Source organism: Geotrypetes seraphini, chromosome 2, assembly GCF_902459505.1.
Source record: "Geotrypetes seraphini chromosome 2, aGeoSer1.1, whole genome shotgun sequence".
In the NCBI taxonomy this organism is placed as follows: domain Eukaryota; kingdom Metazoa; phylum Chordata; class Amphibia; order Gymnophiona; family Dermophiidae; genus Geotrypetes; species Geotrypetes seraphini.
This window is the reverse complement of record NC_047085.1, coordinates 508076191-508097511: the sequence shown is the minus strand read 5'-3', so window position 1 is coordinate 508097511 and position 21321 is coordinate 508076191. Positions and strand designations below refer to the sequence as shown.

The following is a 21321-nucleotide window of genomic DNA, read 5'->3' as shown; positions in this document are numbered from 1 at the left end:
TTGGAAGAACTTCAGATTTACTCCAATTAATTTTATATCCAGAAAATTTACCGAATTTCTCTAACAGATTAAGCAAACATGGAATAGTATTCCCCGGTTCTCTTAAATATAATAAAATATAATCTGCATAAGCAGAAAGTTTAAATTCCCAGTTGGAGAATGGGATTCCTTTTATCTCCTTAGTTTGATTAATTGCAATTAATAAGGGTTCCAGAACAACATCAAAAAGTAAGGGGGACAAAGGACATCCTTGTCTAACTCCCCTACGCAAGTTAAATCTATCTGATAAATTATTATTAATATATAATCTTGCACCAGGAGAGTTATACAATGTCTGAATCATTTTAATAAAACCGGGGCCTATACCAAACCATTCTAAAGCTTGATACATAAAACTCCATTCCACTCTATCAAAAGCTTTTTCTGCATCTAAAGATACTAGAAAAGCTGGATCATTAATATTTTTTGCTAAATTTAATGAGTGAAATGCTAGTCTAGTATTATTTGATGAATGTCTTTTAGCAATAAATCCTGTTTGGTGTACATCAATAATAAAAGGAAGAGCTTTTGCCAATCTTATTGCTAATACTTTAGCAATCACTTTACCATCCACATTTAATAAAGAGATAGGCCTGTAATTTGAAACCAAAGTAGGATCCCTGTTTGGTTTTGGTAAGACAATAATTACTGAATCAGCCATAGTACCTGATATATTTCCATTATTCATTTGATACTGATACAAATTTAATAGATATGGTAAAATAATGTTTTGAAATGATTTATAAAATTCAACAGTATAACCATCACCACCCGGAGCGGATCCAACTCTTAAGAGACTTCAATGCTGATTATATTTCTTTTAAAGATATAGGCTCTTCTAAACTTCTTTTTGTATGATCCGGAACATTTGGCCCAATAAATGAATTTAAGAAATTTAATCCATCTTGTTCTTTATTTTCATAAGATTCAGAAGAATATAAATCTTTGTAAAAATCAAGAAAATGTGTTAAAATGTCTTTAGTGTTAGTGTGTGTATTACCTTGTATATCTTTAATTGCAATAATCTTAGATTTTATTTTCTTTGCTTTAAGAAAATTTGCTAATAATCTTCCAGCTTTATTTGAATTACCATAGAATTGAACTTGTCTATAGAATATATCTTTCCTCACCAATTGAGAAGAAATCTCATTATATTTAACTTTTACTTTTAATAACTCTTGTAGTGTATTATTTTCCCATTTCTCAATTAATTTATTTTCTAATAATTTAATTTGTTTTTCCATATCAACAAATTGTTTTTTAAGTTGTTTTTTAATAAATGCTGAATATGAAATAATATTTCCTCTCATTGTTGCTTTAAAAGCGTCCCACAAGATCTCAGCATTAATATTATTCGAATTATTAATTTGAAAAAATTCTTGCATTTTTAATTTAAGATCTTCCAGGAAGTTCGAATCCGCTAGTAAAGCATTATTAAATCTCCAAATTGAATTAAAGTGTTCAATATCATAATTCTGAAGGTCAATCCACACACCAGCATGATCTGAAATTATAATGGGATCAATAACTGCTTTTAATACACGCTGCACTATGTTATTGGAAACAAATATATAATCAATTCGTGAAAAGGATTTGTGGACCTGAGAACAAAAAGAAAATTCCTGATCATTAAAATGAAGAATACGCCATATATCAACTAAATCACAAGATTGAATCAAATTATCTAAACCTAACGATTTCATAATTCTACTTGGTCTCTTATCCAAAATCGGATCCATTACAGCATTGAAATCCCCTGCTACTATTAAATTAGAAGCAGCCAGTGGTAACAGTAATTGTTGAACTTGTTTGAAAAACTCCATTTGATTCGAATTAGGAGCATATAAATTGAATAAATCCAGGGTTGTATTTCTCAGAACCATTTTGATATGCACCCATCTACCTAAAGGGTCATAATTTATTAATTTAAAATCCGCATTACATTTCTTATTTATCAGAACAGCCACCCCAGCTTTTTTCCCTATAGCCGGTGCAAATAAACATTTAGAAATCATAGAAACATAGAACCATGACGGCAGATAAGGGCCATAGCCCATCAAGTCTGCCCACACTATTTACCTACCCTCTTAAGTCTACTGACCCCTGAAAGTATAATTGTGATTATACTGTCACTCTACTGACCCACTCATTCAGTCCTAGTGACCCTATCCCTTGGCATGACCTCGCAGGGATCCCACATAGGTATCCCATTTGTTCTTGAAGTCTGGGATGCTGCGTGCCTCGACCACCTGCACTGGAAGCTTGTTCCAGTGCTCAATCACTCTCTCCGTGAAGAAGTACTTCCTGGCGTCTCCACGAAACTTCCCTCCCCTGAGCTTGAGTGGATGTCCTCTTGTGGTCGAGGGTCCCTTGAGAAGAAAGATATCATCTTCCACCTCGACCCGTCCCGTGATGTACTTAAATGTCTCAATCATGTCTCCCCTCTCCCTACGCTCCTTGAGAGTGTAGAGCTGCAATTTGCTCAGTCTTTCCTCGTACGGGATACCCTTTAGCCCCGAGACCATCCTGGTGGCCATCCGCTGAACCGATTCAACTCTGAGCACATCCTTACGGTAATGTGGCCTCCAGAATTGCACACAGTATTCCAGATGCGGTCTCACCATGGCTCTGTACAATGGCATCATGACTTCAGGTTTCCTGTTGACAAAGCTTCTCTTGATACAACCTATCATTTGCCGTGCTTTAGATGAAGCCTTCTCCACTTGAGTGGCTGCTTTCATGTCAGCACTGATGATTACTCCTAAGTCTCGTGCTGCCGTAGTCCTGGCTAAAGTTTCTCCATTCAGGGTGTAAGTTCTGCAAGGATTTCCGTTACCGAGATGCATGACCTTACATTTCTTGGCATTGAAGCCCAGCTGCCAGATAAAGGACCAATTTTCTAAATCCAACCCCCAGATAACTTTTTAGATTCAATTTCAGAGAGATGCGTCTCTTGAATGAAATAAATGTCCGCATTTTGATTCTTAAGGAACGATAATACTTTCTTCTTCTTGATAGAATGATTTAAACCATTGACATTAATAGAATAAATTTTTATATCCATCTATTTTATAATCAAATTTTAACCAATATTCTATGATAATATACATGACCAGATCTCAGCACATTTATTATATATATCTCCTTTTCCCAATTCCCCCAACCCTTCCCCCCCCAAAAGATAAAATTATATAAAGACAATTCAAATTTTACTGTACTTCCATTTTCATTTCTCATAAATATATCAGTCCTCTGATCCCCTCTCCCTCCCTCTATTTTCCCTCCCCTCCCTCCCATAATCATTGTCTGACCTGGAATACACATTGGTAAGCAAAACCTAAATCCCCTCCCCCAGGCAACTAATATCTTTCCATATTACTTAATATATCCCAAAAATTCAACAATATTTTCCCCCCTTATATATAAATCTTTAATTACTTATCTATATATACTCATTCATTTAATATTCATTTCCATATTCTTATATAAAAGTATCTATATGAAATTCAATATAATTATCTATTAAATATAGTAATAATAGTCATATATTTTAATTAGATTACCATATTTCCTTACCTGCTCATTAATTAATTATCCCATCTTTAAAGGTACCAATTCTATATATTTAGCCCTTTATTTAATAATTTTTGTAATTCATTTCAATTAATATCTACGTGAATTTATAATTATAATAAGATCAATATGTAATTAAGTCATAAAATTATAAACATATCCTCAATTTAAAATAATATATTATCCCCTTCAATATACTTTTAACAAATCAATTTTAGCTATAATTCCATGTATATAAATATTCATTGTTTAAATTATATATACCCATTCATACAATTTATCTAAGTTAATAATAGTATTAATACAATCAATTTAAACATTCTCACATATCATAATTCATAATAAATTTAATATGAATAAGCATTTGAATAGAGTAGAAATTTCCATATCAATTAATAAATAGTCTAAAATTAATTTCTTCTTTATTAATTATCTCCCACTTAAATATCCATTCCCCTATCTTTATATCCTTTAAATTCTTATCATTCTTCTCAATTAATATTAGCATAAATAAATATGAATGTAATAACTGCCATAAATAAATTGATTTCTTAGTAGATTAAAATTATTTCATAGCATTCAATATATTATAATAATACAATAAACAAAAACTTTCAAATGCATTAAAAATATTCTGTTCAATCATTAGTCATTGTCCTCTTCTTTCTTCTTATCCATCTTCTTCTTGTTCATTTTATATCCCATTTTTATTTCTTCTTTCTTCAGATGAATCTTTCCTATTTTCTCTGTTTCTTTTCATATAGACATTGGTTCCACTTGTGCTAGAAATTCTTTAAGTTTTGCAGGATCTTGAAAATACATGGACTTATTCCCATTAGACACTCTCATTGTCGATGGATAGTATAAGCCATACATGTAGCCTTTTTCTTTTAATTGCTGCCTGAACGTGAGAAACTGTTTCCTTATATTTGCAGTGTATTTAGCAAAGTCTGGGACCAACATCAATTTAGACCCCTTATAATTCAAGTTTTTATTTGCTTTTGACACCTTTAAGATTTCCAAAGCTTGCTGATACCTTAAAACTTTAAAAATCAAGGGTCTAGGGCCAGCCTGGTTTACTGGTCTTTTTGAAGGGATTCTGTGTGCATGTTCTATTTCTAACGGCCACTTAGAATTTAACTGTAACAGCTTAGGTAAAAGGTTCTCTAGAAACTGTATAGCGTCTCCCCCTTCAAGATTTTCAGCTAAACCAAGCACTCTTATGTTCTTTCTCTTTCCCCGATTTTCCAAGTCCACCAGTTGATTTTTTAAACTCACTACATCTTTCCTTTCCTCTTCACAGTTTTGTGTGATAGCTTCCAGCTGCTTAACTCTCTCTTCAATCACTGACATCCTTTGCCTGTCAGTCTGGATCTCTTGCTTTAGACTGAGTACTTCCTCTTTGACTTCAGATATTTTACTTGCATTGTCAGTCAGCATTAGTTTAATTTTAAACAGTTCTGCCATAATATCCGCTTTGTCAGAAAATTCCTCAGTTTCCAGTGGGATTGGCACACTCGACGGTGATACCGGAGTGACTTTTGATCTTTTTGCTGATACACCGGATGTGCAGGGCTTCTCCAATTTCCCCTGCCTTGTAGCAGCCATTTCCGATGCTGTTTTTTGTTATTTTTAAGTCTGGTGAGCGAAGCAAAATCACTGTTATCTTTCAGTTCGTTGCCTGGCTTTGAGGAGCTCTGCGGTTAAGCCTCCATTCCTTGCGTGTTCCAAGCCACGCCCATTAATAAAAGTTTATTATTATTAGTCAAAGAGGATCTACTTGCGAGAGACATCTAGAATAATATTCATTGTCAGAAGCGATAGATAAATAAGAGAGAATCAGAAAGTGATCAGACCCCAGGGTATTGGGAAGATAAACAACCATAGTGGGCAAAGGTTCCAGTCCCTCCTGAGAGTTTGCCCTCAGGAGTTCACTTCAGTCCAAGGAGCTTGGCCAAGGAGGCTGCAGTTCCTGATTCAATTTTATAATTGCTTTGGCGAGTTGAGATGACACATTTGGCTCACATGACCCGTACTCGGGAAAGTCTGTTTGGCAACATTCAAGACTGAAAAAGAGCAGAGCAGAACAGCAATCGCTAGTAAATAGTCAACCATATAAGCAGCAGTCGCAGTGCTGACCATCCCAGCACGATCCAGGTAGTGGTGGAGTCTGGTCAGACCCTGAAATTATGTGGATGAACAGTGGCAATATTCAGTGCCGGTACCTGGATGGCTAACTGGGCAACTAAGACCACTTAAATACCAGTCCTAACTGTGCCTAGTTAGCTGTGGGTACTGCACTGAATACAAGCTGTACCCACATAACTTCCAACTATCACCCATGAATTAGATTTAAATACTCGTGCTTGGATATGGCACAGCATTGACCATCTGGGACTAATCTAGTTAAAAGTTTTATAGAAAATGCTAAATATTGATCCATAACAATTAAACAATTAATTAAAGCAGGAATAAAACTCATTATGTATTAAAAAAAAACCAACCTGTGATAAGTTTCTTTTTATGATATCTAAGAATACACAACATAATCCAAATGGGAGAAAGCATAAAATTTTTTTATGTTCAAACAGGTTTAAAATGTCTTCCGAGGACCCATGAAAGCGAGAGGCCATTTAGATGTCCAGAATGTGGCAAATGTTTTTCTCACCAATCAAACTTAAGAACACACAAAAGGATTCATACTGGAGAGAAACCATATACCTGTCCAGAATGTGGTAAAAGCTTTAATCAGCAATCACATTTAACACTACACAAGAGGATTCATACTGGAGAGAAACCATATATGTGTTCAGAATGTGGGAAGAGATTTCGTGAGTCCTCAGCTTTAAAAATACATAAAAGGATTCATACTGGAGAGAAACCATATACCTGTCCAGAATGTGGGAAGAGCTTTAATCAGCAATCAAAATTAAAGGTGCACGAGAGGATTCATACTGGAGAGAAACCATACACCTGTTCAGAATGTGGTAAAAGCTTTAATCAGCAATCACATTTAATACTACACAAGAGAATTCATACTGGAGAGAAACCATATATGTGTTCAGAATGTGGGAAGAGATTTCGTGTGTCCTCAGCTTTAAAAATACATAAGAGGATTCATACTGGAGAGAAACCATATACCTGTCCAGAATGTGGGAAAAGCTTTAATCAGCAAGCAAAATTAAAGGTGCACGAGAGGATTCATACTGGAGAGAAACCATACACCTGTCCAGAATGTGGTAAAAACTTTACTCAAGAATCACATTTTAAACTACACAAGAGGATTCATACTGGAGAAAAACCATATACATGTCTAGAATGTGGTAAAAAATATAGTGATCCCTCAAAATTTAAAAAGCACAAGAGAATTCATACTGGAGAGAAACCATATAAGTGTTCAGAATGTGTTAAAAGCTTTAATAGTCAATCACATTTAACACTACACAAGAAGATTCATACTGGAGAGCAACTATATACCTGTCCAGAATGTGGGAAAAACTTTACTCAACAATCACATTTAACACTACATAAGAGGATTCATACTGGAGAGAAGCCATATGCCTGTTCAGAATGTGGGAAGAGTTATCGTAAGTCCTCAGCTTTAAAAATACATGAGAGGATTCATACTGGAGAGAAACCATATACATGTGAAGAATGTGGTAAAAGATATAGTGATCCCTCAACATTTAAAAAGCACAAGAGGATTCATACTGGAGAGAAACCATACACCTGTCCAGAATGTGGTAAAAACTTTACTCAACAATCACATTTAACACTACATAAGAGGATTCATACCGGAGAGAAACCATACACCTGTCCCGAATGTGGTAAAACATACAGCGATCCCTCAACATTTAAAAAGCACAAGAGGATTCATACTGGTAAGAAACCATAAATCTGTCCAGAATAAGGTAAAAAACTTAATCAGCAATCACATTTTTTAAAATTAATTTATGAATTTAAACATTTTATCAAGCATTAAACCATCTTTTATAGAAAAGTTTTGATTAAGTGTAATTATACAGGTAATTCCTTAATATAAAGCATTATATACAGTGTTCTCCCCAGGGCCTTTCAGCCGGGCGCTCCGCCCAGCTAATTTAGATGAGCGCCCAGCTGTAATCTCGATCGCAATCCTGCTGCTGCTGCCGCCTTCTGCTCAACATTTTTTAAAAAACCCTTCTCACCGGCTTGGAGATTTACCGTGCTGACTCGGCACAGCCTGAATCGCAAGAGCCTGACTTTTTTTTTTTTAAGTTTTTAACGCCAGCAAGCGACTTGAACCCATGCTCTGGGGCTCTAACATGTGCATGCCGCTTCTCTCCGAAACCGGAAGTCACGTCCCGAGGGGGGAAGAGAAGGGAAGTCGGGCATGCACACGCCCCGGAGCATGGGTTCGCTATTGGAGACAGGTCAGCTTACAACTTGCTCTTGCTTGCTTCGGGCTTTCCTCGCTGCCGGGTCCTGCCTACTTTCTGTTTTCATGAAGGCAAGACCCGGCAACGAGGAAGGCCCGAAGAAAGCAAGAGCAGCGAGTTGTAAGCTTCCCTCCGTTGCTGACTTATGGAAGATAGGTCAGCGAAGGAAGGAAGCTTACAACTTGCCTTAGTCCAGCCCTACACAACATGCGGCCCAAAACGGATTTCACTGCCGATATGGCTCTCACTCCGCTCTCCTTTGAAGATCAGCTCAGGAGGCAAGATTTAGCCCGAGATCAAACGAACATTAAAGGGCATTTGAAGGCATCAGAGCAGATTGAAGAGAACATGTCCTGTTTTTCTATGCCTAAAAATACCACCTTGTCTAATGTAATCTCTGATCAGATCCTTAAGAGTGATGCAACTATGTATGCTGGACAGTCTCCTCCATTAAACAGAACTTTAAAGCCTGCAGCCATACAGAACCAGATGGTCAAAGGGCTCCGAAGTGTAGTATTGCCAAGGGATCTGTCTCACAAGTTTCTGCTGCTGGCAGATGTAAACACAGCACAAGAAATAGAGACTTGTGGCATTCTGTGTGGAAAGCTGATGCATAATGAATTTATTATTACCCATGTAATAGTGCCAAAACAGTCTGCTGGACCAGACTACAGTACAGTGATATGGGGAATATGGAAGAATTATTCAGTGTTCAAGATCAACATGATCTCCTCACAGAAGAAAGACGGAGAGAAAGAGAGAAGCAGATACTGGAGAGGGGGGAGAGAAGGGAAGGAGATAGAGATGTCAGACCATGGGATGGAGTGGCAAGGAAGGAAAGGAGAAGAGAGAGATGCCAGAGCATAGGGGAGGGGTGGAGACAAAAAATGGAGAGGGGTTGAAGCTGAAATAAATCATGTACAAAGGAGAGAACGGGCACAGGATATAGAGTTTATTGAAGGGACATAGAAAGAGGGAAGATACCATATGGAACAGAGAGAGGGCAGACACTGGATGGAAAAGGCAGAAAGGGGGTACAGTGGATGCAAGGGGCAGAGATAGGGTGGACAGTAGATGGAAGGGGTAGAGAGAGGGTAGAGGCTGGGTGGAAGGGGCAAAGAGAGAGGACAGATGTTGCATGGAAGGGAGCGAGGACAAATGCTGAATAGAAAGAAGAGAGTGAAGAGAAGATGACTAAAGCAGAAACAAAAGGTAGAAAAAAATATTTTTGTTGCTTTAGGTAGAATCAAGTAGTATTGTAACTGTATTGATTAAAATTTATCAATAGGAAATGGAAATAAGGCAATTTTTGGGGGGAATAAACACTTTCCTCAGGTCAGGACAGGATACCATAACAGCTGTATACTGTACTGTCTTGAAGAAAGATTTGGCCTCTGAAAGCTAATTGAAAAATGGATTAATCCAATAAAATAGAATTTTCATATTTCTCATTATTTTATTTCTATTTGTTAATTTGTAAAGTGGTGACTGTTATGTAGAAGTTTTTTTTCAAATTTACATCTACTGTCTTTATATTTTACACAGTATAAGGGGACATGTGTCACTGTTTCTGTGGTGTTGCATTGTATGCAGAGTCTGGTTTCTTGGTTCAGTTTAACTTTTGTCTACATAGTTCTATTTTTAGTTTGTGATTATTCCATATTGGGCGAGGGTATATCTGTCTGTGTGTATGAAAAGGACATGGCTTTCTGTTAGCATCGACTACAGGATCAATTGACTGTGTAGGATCTGGTTTGTTTAGTTTTACAAGTCGTGTGTTGGTGTTCTAGTGCTCACTGCAGTGTTTAAGATGCTGCCTTTTCCTAGATGCACCCTTATTGTGTGACTCATGGATTATTACTAAAAATATATATTTTTTATATAGAGGAGGGGGTTGTTAAAAAAATGATTAGCACTGGCTGTCATATATACTAGGTACACCACTGGATTTAATGACCCTATTCTAACTTTACTGTTGACGTAGGTATTGTCCCCCCCCCCCCAACACATACATTATAAAGAATTAAATTAAAGTTGTATTATCCCAGGACAAGCAGGCATGATATTCTCACATGTGGGTGACGTCATCTACGGAGCCCCGATGCGGAAGCATTTTCAAGCAAACTTGATTGAAGATTTAAGTTTGCTCTGCTGCTCCACGCATGCGTGCCTTCCTGCTCCACTAGGGGGTGCATCCCCTCGTGGTCTCCAGTTCAAAATTTTCCGCAAGCCTAGAAGACGTGTTTTTCAGGCTCTGCCCCAACTGCCTTCTAGCACCGCGATTTTTTCTTGTTTTTTCACGATTAAGTCGCTGTGCGCGAATTCCTTACCTTTTTACTTGATTCCTGCTTCGTTTTCAACGACCCGGAGGCTTCCGGGTCCCCGTGGCTGCGTGGCTAATCGAGCCGCGGCTACTTTCGATTTAATGTCCCGGCCTTTGATCGGCTTTAAAAAGTGCACCCGGTGCGAGCGGCTTCTTTCTCTCACAGACCCGCATCGCCGGTGCATCCTTTGTCTGGGGGCGACTCATCCAACCGACTCCTGCCCCCAGTGCGCTATTTTCCAAAACCGGGCCCTCCGCCGAAGAAAAGCCCGCATGGCGGATCTCTTCACCCCGGACCAACCCCCCACTTCGGCCTCGAGGTCGGCCCTGGCCTCGGCCCCGGCCTTGACCTCGGCCCCGGAAACCTCGGCATCGCCTCGAGACTCGACCCCGAAGTCCTCGGGACAACAGAAAGCCTCGGCTCCGGGTAAGTCCCCTCTTCCCTCTTCAGGTTCTGTAACAGCGAAGAAGCCAGCCTCGGGGACAACGGCGACGCATGGCGGAAGCCCCATGCTTACAGCCCCGTCTAAGCCCTCCAAGCCTTCGGGCCGTGCCTCCACCACACGGGAATACTCTGATACGAGGTCGCCCCCGGTGGAGCGCACAGAGGCAGGGGACATTTCTTCGATGCTGTCCGTGCCCGTCTTCCAGGACCTACTCCGAGCGATGATCACGTCGGAGCTGTCCGCTGCAATAGCCCAGTTTCAATCGGCCTCGACCTCGAATGCGCCAGACCAACCTGAGCCTCACACCGAACAACCTCGAGGAAAGGTGCGCAATCCTCGCCGCATCCCATCCTCCTCGGACTCCTCGCCGAGACGCCCGAGACATTCCCCCTCTGCGGACCGCCGAGGGGCAAAACGTCGGGCTAGAACGACAGAAACCTCGAACCGCCGTACCTCCAAGAAGGCCCGAGGTTCACCAACCCTACGAGGCCGTTCCCCCACACCTCGTACAGGACCACTAAGGGTGGCTGAGTTATCACTCTCCAACCCACGTATCCTCCGAACTCCCCCTCGGACGCATTCTCCGAGGGAGTCCGGATCGAGGTCACCAACCCGACATCGATCGGTACCCCTAACCCCGGCATCGTCTCCGAGGGGCTCCTCGAGACGCCGAAGATCGACAACCCCGGAACACTCTCACAGTGCTTCCCCAACCTCGGAGCATGGATCAGAGCATGAACCTCGATACTCGAGGGAAGCCTCCTTATCCTTCTCCACCCGGCGAAGGTCTCGTTCCCTGACCCCGCACGGGGCTCCGGGGACATCTCGCCCATCCTTCACTCGCTTTGTCCAAGACATGGGCCAAGCATTGGACTTAGATCTCCAGTCCGACTCCAGATACTCTAAGGAGTACCTGGCGGAGCTGGATATGCCATCACTGCCCAGAGAGTCCCTCCGCTTACCACCTAACCCGGTACTCCAACAGGCCTTCTTCAGGAACCTCGAGACCCCCTACATGGTCACGGCCGTACCCTCCAAAATGGAGGCCAAGTACCGCACAGTACCTTATCCGGGATTCGAGCAACCACAGCTCTCCCACCAATCGCTGCTGGTGGAATCCTCCTTGAAAAAGGCTCACCCGTCCCGTGTCTCAGCAGCGGTACCCCCAGGCCGGGAAGGCCGAACCCTGGACAAGTTCGGCAGGAGACTATACCAAAACGCAATGATGGCCTCTAGGGTGCAAAGCTACACTTTCACCTTCACATCATACCTCAAACACCTCATTGGACTATTGAGAGCCTTTGAGACTGACCTACCGGCCTCCCGACAAGAAACGTTCGGCCTGCTTTTAGAGTCCCTCTCCAACCTGCGCCTTCATCTATTCCACGCGGCCTACGATGGCTTCGAACTCTCCTCCAGAGAAGCAGCCTTCGCTATCGCCATGCGCCGACTAGCTTGGCTGCGCCTGGTCGACATGGACCCCAACTTACAGGACCGGTTAGCAAACCTCCCCTGCGTGGGAAAGGAATTGTTCGATGACACTATCGAGGCGGCGACAAAACGCCTCTCCGAACATGAACGCTCATTTGCCTCCCTTGTCCGGCAAAAGCCCAAACCGCCAGCGCCCAGGCCATACAGGGCCCCTCCGCGCCGCTACCCACAAAAGTCCACCCCTGCTTTCTCGCGGCCCCCACCCAGACGTCCGCAAGCCCATCACAGGGCCATGCCCAAGTCCCAACCGCCCGCGACCACCAAACCATCCCCGTCCTTTTGACGGGACACGCGGAAGGGGGCGGGCCCCCTCCGCCATAGTCCCAGACCACCTTCCCATCGGAGGTCGACTCAAAGCCTTTTACCCTCGCTGGGAACAACTCACGACGGACGCATGGGTCCTTGGCGTGATCTCATCAGGGTACTCTCTCAACTTTCGGGCCATTCCCCCGGACAACCCCCCAAGGAATTGCCCTCCCAACAGGACTCAGCTACCTCTACTCCTCTCCGAAGCTCGAGACCTGCTTCGCCTGAGAGCAGTGGAGAAGGTCCCCCCCGACCAACGGGGAAGGGCTTCTACTCCCGTTACTTTCTGGTACCGAAAAAAACGGGAGACCTACGCCCAATACTAGACTTGAGACGCCTCAACAAATTCCTGGTACGGGAAAAGTTTCGGATGCTCTCACTACCAACACTCTACCCCCTGATCGACGAGGGCGACTGGCTCTGCTCCCTCGATCTCAAGGAGGCGTACACACATGTCCCAGTGCACCCCGCTCACCGCAAGTTTTTGCGTTTCCAAGTAGGGGACTGGCACCTACAATACCGAGTCCTCCCCTTCGGACTAGCATCATCACCTCGGGTCTTCACCAAGTGCCTCGTGGTGGTAGCAGCAACCTTACGCTCCCAGGGCCTCCAGGTATTCCCCTACCTGGACGACTGGCTAATCAAAGCCCCGTCCAAAGAAGGGGCTATCTCAGCGACCCAACAGACTATTACCTATCTACAAAGTCTGGGGTTCGAAATAAACTTCCCAAAATCTCAACTACGCCCCTCACAATCCCTACAGTTCATCGGGGCCACGCTGGACACGGTTCGCCTCCGTTCCTTCCTCCCCCCTCTGCGCCTGGAGGCGTTAGTAAGTCTGAGCCGAAGGATCTCTCGGCTGACCTCAGTATCAGCCCGACAGATGATGATCCTCCTGGGCCACATGGCCTCCACCGTCCATGTCACACCCTTCGCCCGCCTCCATCTGAGAATCCCTCAATGGACCCTGGCGTCTCAATGGCGTCAAGACCGGGACCCGATCGACCACTCAGTGACTCCTTCATTGCAACGATCGCTCCGCTGGTGGGCCGACTCTTCAAATCTTTCCAAAGGTTTGCTCTTCCTCACCCCACCCCACAGCAAGGTACTCACCACGGACTCGTCGGAGTACGCTTGGGGAGCCCATCTGGACGGCCTGCGCACCCAAGGAATGTGGTCAGCACAAGATCGCCGCTGCCACATCAACGTGCTAGAACTTCGGGCCATCTACCTCGCAGCAGTAGCCTTCCAACACCTGCTCCGCGACCGAGTGGTTCTCATCCGAACCGACAATCAAGTAGCGATGTACTACGTAAACAAACAAGGGGGCACAGGATCTTGGCCCCTTTGCCGGGAAGCCCTGCGCCTCTGGAAATGGGCAATCTCCAACAACACCTTCCTTCGAGCGGTGTACATACAAGGAGAACAAAACTGCCTGGCGGACAGACTCAGCCGCCTCCTCCAGCCACACGAGTGGTCACTACACTCTCAGGCCCTACGAGGAGTGTTCGAACGGTGGGGGACGCCTCAAATAGACTTGTTCGCGTCCCCTCACAACCACAAGCTGCCTCTCTTCTGCTCCCGGATATACTCCCCGGACCGGCTCGAGGCCGACGCCTTCCTCCTCGATTGGGAGGGAAGGTTCCTGTACGCGTTCCCGCCGTTCCCTCTGATACTGCGGACGCTTGTCCACCTGAAAACGGTACAAGCCACCCTGATCCTGATTGCCCCTCGCTGGCCACGCCAGCCGTGGTTTTCCCTTCTACTTCAACTCAGTGTCAGAGATCCACTGCCTCTGCCTCTGTTTCCCTCTCTACTGTCACAGGGTCAGGGTTCACTGTTACATCCCAATCTTCAATCTCTTCATCTGAATGCTTGGTTTCTCTCCCCCTGACTGCTCTCCCCGTGTCTCAATCAGTCAAGGAGATATTGGAGGCCTCTAGAAAAACCTCGACGAGAACCTGCTACTCCCAAAAGTGGACCAGATTCTCAACCTGGTGCTCCTCCCACAGCCAGGACCCGGTGTCGGTCCCCGTCCCCCTGGTCCTTGACTATCTACTTCAACTATCTCATTCCGGCCTAAAGACCAACTCCATTCGAGTACACCTCAGTGCGATTGCGGCCTTTCATCAGCCCCTGGAAGGGAAAGCCCTCTCGCTCCATCCCTTAGTCACTCGCTTCATGAAGGGCCTGCTGAACGTCCACCCCCCTCTCAAACCTCCCCCGGTGGTTTGGGACCTTAACGTGGTTCTGGCTCAACTAATGAAACCTCCATTTGAGCCCCTAGACAAATGCCATCCAAAATTCCTCACTTGGAAGGTAATTTTCCTACTTGCACTCACGTCCGCACGGCGGGTTAGTGAGCTACAAGCCCTGGTAGCGGACCCACCCTTCACGGTATTCCATCACGACAAGGTGGTACTCCGCACACATCCAAAGTTCCTACCTAAAGTAGTGTCTGATTTCCATCTAAATCAGTCCATTGTCTTACCCGTGTTTTTCCCCAAGCCCCACTCTCACCCCGGAGAAGTGGCGCTCCACACTCTTGACTGCAAAAGAGCGTTGGCCTTTTACCTCCAACGCACTCAGCCACACCGGAAAGTCCCACAACTGTTTTTGTCCTTCGACCCAAACCGGTTAGGTCACCCAGTTTCCAAACGCACCTTGTCCAACTGGTTGGCCGATTGCATCTCCTTTTGCTACGCTCAGGCTGGTCTCGCGCTGAATGGTCGAGTAACGGGACACAAAGTCCGAGCGATGGCAGCCTCCGTAGCCTTCCTCAGGTCAACACCTATTGAGGAAATCTGCAAGGCTGCCACATGGTCTTCGGTTCATACCTTCACCTCCCACTACTGTCTGGACTCCCTGTCCAGAAGCGATGGCCGATTCGGCCAATCGGTGTTGCGAAATCTATTTGCTTAAATTGCCAACTTCCCTCCATCCCTCTGCAGTAAGCTTGGAGGTCACCCACATGTGAGAATATCATGCCTGCTTGTCCTGGGATAAAGCACAGTTACTTACCGTAACAGGTGTTATCCAGGGGCAGCAGGCATATATTCTCACAACCCACCCACCTCCCCGAGGTTGGCTTCTTGGCTAGTTAAATGAACTGGAGACCACGAGGGGATGCACCCCCTAGTGGAGCAGGAAGGCACGCATGCGTGGAGCAGCAGAGCAAACTTAAATCTTCAATCAAGTTTGCTTGAAAATGCTTCCGCATCGGGGCTCCGTAGATGACGTCACCCACATGTGAGAATATATGCCTGCTGTCCCTGGATAACACCTGTTACGGTAAGTAACTGTGCTTTATCATCAAGCAGCTTTCAAATGACATTATAAGCAAATAAAAATAAAATATTTTTAATACATTGCTAATTATTTCCTGCATCTTTACCTATACTGTTTTGCCCTAGCTCTTACTTTGCACTATAGCAAAATAAAAAAGAAGCAGATAAAGATCAATCACACAGGTATCCTTCAAGGCTCAGTAACACCTCTCCATAAATTATGTGGAAGAGGTCTGGAAGTGGGGATAGCATCTATTTCATATCCTCAGTGAGACCTCAGGAAGGAACCTAGTGATCAAAACATTATTAGAGGTGTTGTACAGCTATTTCTTGTATGACTGGATGAGCTATATTTATCTTTTTTTTTTAGTTGTTTAAATTCATGCAGAAATAAATGGTTAGATTGAACCTAATGACTTCATTAACGCATTTCCCTTTTTTAAACTTCTATACGTGGTGCAGTGTGCAAACTTGAAACTTCTATCAAGTTTGCTTGAAAAGCTGTCCGCGCTGGGGCTCCGTAGATGACGTCACCCACATGTGAGAATATCATGCCTGCTTGTCCTGGGATAATGGATACTTCTTAAATTTAGTAAAAATATTCTGGCACAAGTGACAAACCTTAAAAAAGGAATCGAGCATTGGAAAATAATAATAATTAACTAATAAAAATAGTATACATTTAATTTTCCCCACTACCAAATTTCCCCGCCCCGCCCAGCTACTTTTTCATGCCACCCAGCTGGAAAAAATTTCTGGGGAGAACACTGATATAGTTTAACTTAAACAAATCTCAAGTCCTCAATATATGATCCAAGATTTAAATAAGCGATTTAAAAAATCAAATTTAAACTAGAAAACATTGAAACTAAGTATCTCTTGGTAAGGTCCAGGAAACATAAACTACTCCCTCAAGTCATTATTCCTTCTTTTTCAAGCCATATCAAAATCAGAAAACTAGTTAGTTGAGTAAGCTCAAAGAAAACATATTTATGTATACCATACTTAATTATACATTTACAGGGAAACCTAAAAAAAGACCCCCCCCAATTGATGCAACTCCAGGCTTCAACAATAAGAATTGAAGTCTTCGCTTTGGAGTTTCTCTAGAAACATCAGAGAATATTTGGATTTTCAAACCTAGAAATTCTTTGCCTATTCTGAATGAATAGTTTCATAATCCAGTTCTTGTCAGATAGCAAGGTGACTAACTAACAAAGTTGCTGGCTAATTGTTTATCTGAAATCTCTAATATATCTGTAATATCTGTTTAGAAACATGGCAGATAAAGGCCAAGTGGCCCATGTAGTCTGCCCATCCACAGTAACCATTATCTCTTTCTCTCTCCAGAAAGATCCCATGTGCCTATCCCAGGCCCTTTTGAATTCAGACAGTCTCTGTCTCCACCACCTTTTCTGGGAGATTGTTCCATGCATCTGTCACCCTTTCTGTAAAAAAGTATTTCCTTAGATTACTTTGGAGCCTATCACCTCTTAACTTCATCCTGTGCCCTCTCATTCCAGAGCGTCCTTTCAAATGAAAGAGACTTGCCACATGCATATTTACACCTTGTAGGTATTTAAACGTCTCTATCATAACTTCCCCTCACGCCTTTCCATCCAAAGTATACAGATTGAGATCTTTAAAGCTGCTCTGTACTCATACACCTTATGATGAAGACCACACACATTTTAGTAACCTTCCTCTGGACCGATGCCATCCTTTTTATATATTTTTGAAGATGTGGTCTCCAGAATTGTACACAATATTCTAAATGAGGTCTCACCAAAGTCTTATACAGGGGCTTCAATACCTCCTTTTTCCTACTGGCTTCACCTCTCCCTATGCAACCTAGCATCCTTCTAGCAGAACCTGAGTGGGAACTAGCAAGGGGGGCAATCACCTGTCCCCGAGAAGCCACACTTGGGTGTGTCCCTTGTTTGCATATCAGGATGGACGCCGTGCAATTTACAGACACACCTGACATTTAGGGCTGGGGATGCAGAACCCAAGGTGAGAGGAGTTAGGAGTCAAAAGCACTCTCAAAAAGGTGGGCTTTTTTTTTTTTGAAAATATGTTTATTAAAGGATCAATGCATACGAGAAAATACAAATTGTGACCATACAAGAAAGACATCATATACAACAATCAAGGGTGCAGGAAAAAAGAACAAACGTCGATACGTCCACAACATATCCTCCCCCATGCAGATCCAATTTTTTAAATGGTGGGCTTTTAACTAGGCCTTGAACACTGCATGAGATGGAGCCCGCCATAGGGATTCGGGTAGCTTGTTCCAAGCAAATGGTACAGGAAGGCAGAAAGGACGGAGTCTGGAGTTGGCAGCAAAAGAGAAGGACACAGAAAGGAGGGACTTAACATGAGAGATCATAGGAGGAGATAAGTGAAGAGAGATAGTGAGGGGCAGCTGAGTGAATGCATTTGTAGGCCATTAAGAGGAGTTTGAATTGTAGTCTGAAATGGATGGAAATCCAATGAAGTGACTTTAGGAGAGGGGTAACTTGAGTTTAGTGACTCTCCTGAAATATTTGTGCAGCTGAATTCTGGATGGATTGGAGGGGAACATTTCTTTTTCTTTTTCAAGATGCATATCATAATCTCTAAATACTTCCTTCCCCAAAACCAGTAAAATCATCTCAACCGCTTTTATGGAGCAACCCTATCCCTGATGTTATATCCTCCCCCCCCCCCTCTTCCCTTCTTTTAACTTTCATTTTAATAATGTATTTATTGACCTTTCCATCACCTTAATACTCTCAAATTCAAGTAAGTCCTTGTCTATTGTCTTTTAATGTTCACTCCTCCCCATATATATACAATTATTATTTTACTTTCTATCTTTTTTTTTAGCATTGTAAACCGGCCAGGTACATGTTGTTGGTCGGTATATTAAACACCACAAAACTTAAAACCTGAACTTGAAACTTGGAAATGAGAAGGCTAAGCGAAAGGCCTGAGAGTAGCGAGTTGCAGTAGTCTAAGCGTGAGGTGATGAGGGTGTGGATACGTGTTTTGGTAGTGTGCTCAGAGAGGAAGGAAGAAAGACCAGAAATGCCTGGGGATGGAGAAGTGATGGGTAATGGCCAATTGGCCTGATCACAATGAGACAGAGATGACCGGAGACGACTACAACGACCAGAGTGAGCTGGAGGTGATCAGAGCGGATCCTGGTGACTCAGCCGAACGACGGACATGCATCACACCATGTTGTTCCACTTCTGAAGGAAGCCCTTTGGCTACTATACTTTTATCAAGCCAAATTTAAGATGTTGGGTCTGACACAGAACTTTTTGCTGAGATTTCTCGCAGTACGTGGGTAACTTATTGATCCCTTACCCCATCCCACTTTAAGATCTTAGAACCAGAACCGTCTTATCCTGTGTCTGTTGAGCAAAATTGGATCCTAGTACAGAATTGTCTTTCTTTTATAGGCCATCAGCCATGTGGAATTCTCAGCCCCAGCATTTACGGTTAGAATCCCATTTGCTGGCACTTTCTGGCTGACGTCTCATCATTATTTTTGTTGCCATTCCTGGACAGATTGTATCATATTGTTTGTGATTGCTTTTGTAACATAGCCTCTGTTTTCTTTTTATGGCTTTGGCTGCTTTATCAATAAAAAGTATTTAAAAAAAAGAATCCCATTTAGATTGAACTCGCTTTTATTATTTAGCGTTTTGGGGACTCTAATATTACGGTAGAGTTTTATTGATAACTGTGGGATAGAAACATAGAACATGATGGCAGAAAAGGGCCACGGCCCATCTAGTCTGCCCACACTAATGGCCCACCCCCTAACTACCTCCTTGAAGAGATCCCACATGCCAATTCCATCTTTTCTTAAAATCTGGCATGCTGCTGGCCTCAATTACCTGTTGTGGAAGATTATTCCAGCGATCAACCACCCTTTCGGTGAAGAAATATTTTCTGGTGTCGCCATGAAATTTCCCACCCCTGATTTTCAACAGATGCCCTCTTGTTGCCGTAGGTCCTTTAAGGAAAAAGAGATCCTCTTCCACCTCGATACGGCCTGTGATATTTGAATGTCTCAATCATGTCTCCCCTCTCTCTGCGTTCCTCGAGTGAGTACAGCTGCAACTTACCCAATCGTTCCTCATACGGGAGATCCTTGAGTCCTGAGACCATCCTGGTGGCAATTCGCTGAACCGACTCAACTCTCCGCACATCTTTTTGATAATGCGGCCTCCAGAATTGTACACAGTATTCCAGATGGGGTCTCACCATGGATCGGTACAACGGCATTATGACCTTGGGCTTACGGCTGACGAAACTTCTACGGATACAGCCCATGATTTGTCTAGCCCTGGATGAAGCTTTCTCCACTTGATTGGCAGTCTTCATGTCTTCGCTAATGATCACCCCCAAGTCACGTTCTGCTACAGTCCTTGCTAGGATCTCACCATTTAAGGTGTAAGTCCTGCATGGATTTTTGCTGCCAAGGTGCATGACCTTGCATTTTTTGGCATTGAAACTTAGTTGCCAAGTCTTTGACCAATGCTCCAGCAGGAGTAGGTCCTGTGTCATACTATCGGGCATTGAGCTTTTGTCGGGCACTGTGCTTTCATCTGTTGTGCGGTTGCCTACCATGTTGCATAGTTTGGCGTCATCGGCGAAAAATGTAATTTTACCTCGAAGCCCCTCAGCCAAGTCTCTTACAAAGATGTTAAATAGGATCCGGCCCAAGACCGAGCCCTGCGGCACTCCGCAGATCACCTCCATCGTATCGGAGAGGGTACAGTTTACCACTACCCTCTGAAGCCAGTCCCTAACCCATGCGGTTAATGTTTCACCCAATCCCATCGAACCCATCTTGCTCAATAACCTGCGATGTGGGACGCTATCAAACGCTTTGCTAAAGTCCAAGTACACGATGTCCAGGGACTCCCCTATATCCAGCTTTCTTGTTACCCAGTCAAAGAAGCTGATCAGATTTGATTGGCAGAACCTTCCCTTCGTAAAACCATGTTGATGGGGATCTCGTAGATTCTCCTCGTTCAGGATCATATCCAATTGGCGTTTGATTAGTGTTTCCATAAGTTTACTCACTATCGATGTGAGACTCACCGGTCTATAATTCTCAACCTCCATCCTGCATCCCTCTTGTTTCCTGTATCATGGTTGCTTTGTCTTTTATGTTATTAATTATATTGTATTAAACTATTATTATAAACCAGTGGCGTACCTAGGGTATGTGGCACCCGGGGCCCATCATTTTTTGACACCCCCCCCCCCCATGTAAAAAAATATTTTTGTAATGACCATGAAACGGAATAAATGGTCAGAATAGAAACAGGCAGTGAAAATTTTCTTATATTCCAAACATAACATAACATAAATTATGTCTGAATTGTCATGACATCAGAAGTACATATGGAGTAGTTGCAGGTGATGCTTGG

At 43.3% G+C, this 21321-nt stretch overlaps 1 protein-coding gene across 1 annotated transcript in view; it reads left to right on the top strand.

Moving 5' to 3' along the window:
- LOC117354599 overlaps positions 1 to 21321 on the top strand; it is a 175559-nt gene that overhangs the window by 127262 nt on the left and 26976 nt on the right. The window contains 1 exon segment of the mRNA XM_033932385.1: positions 6204 to 7493. Within this exon segment, the coding sequence (XP_033788276.1) occupies positions 6204 to 7493 (1290 nt within the window).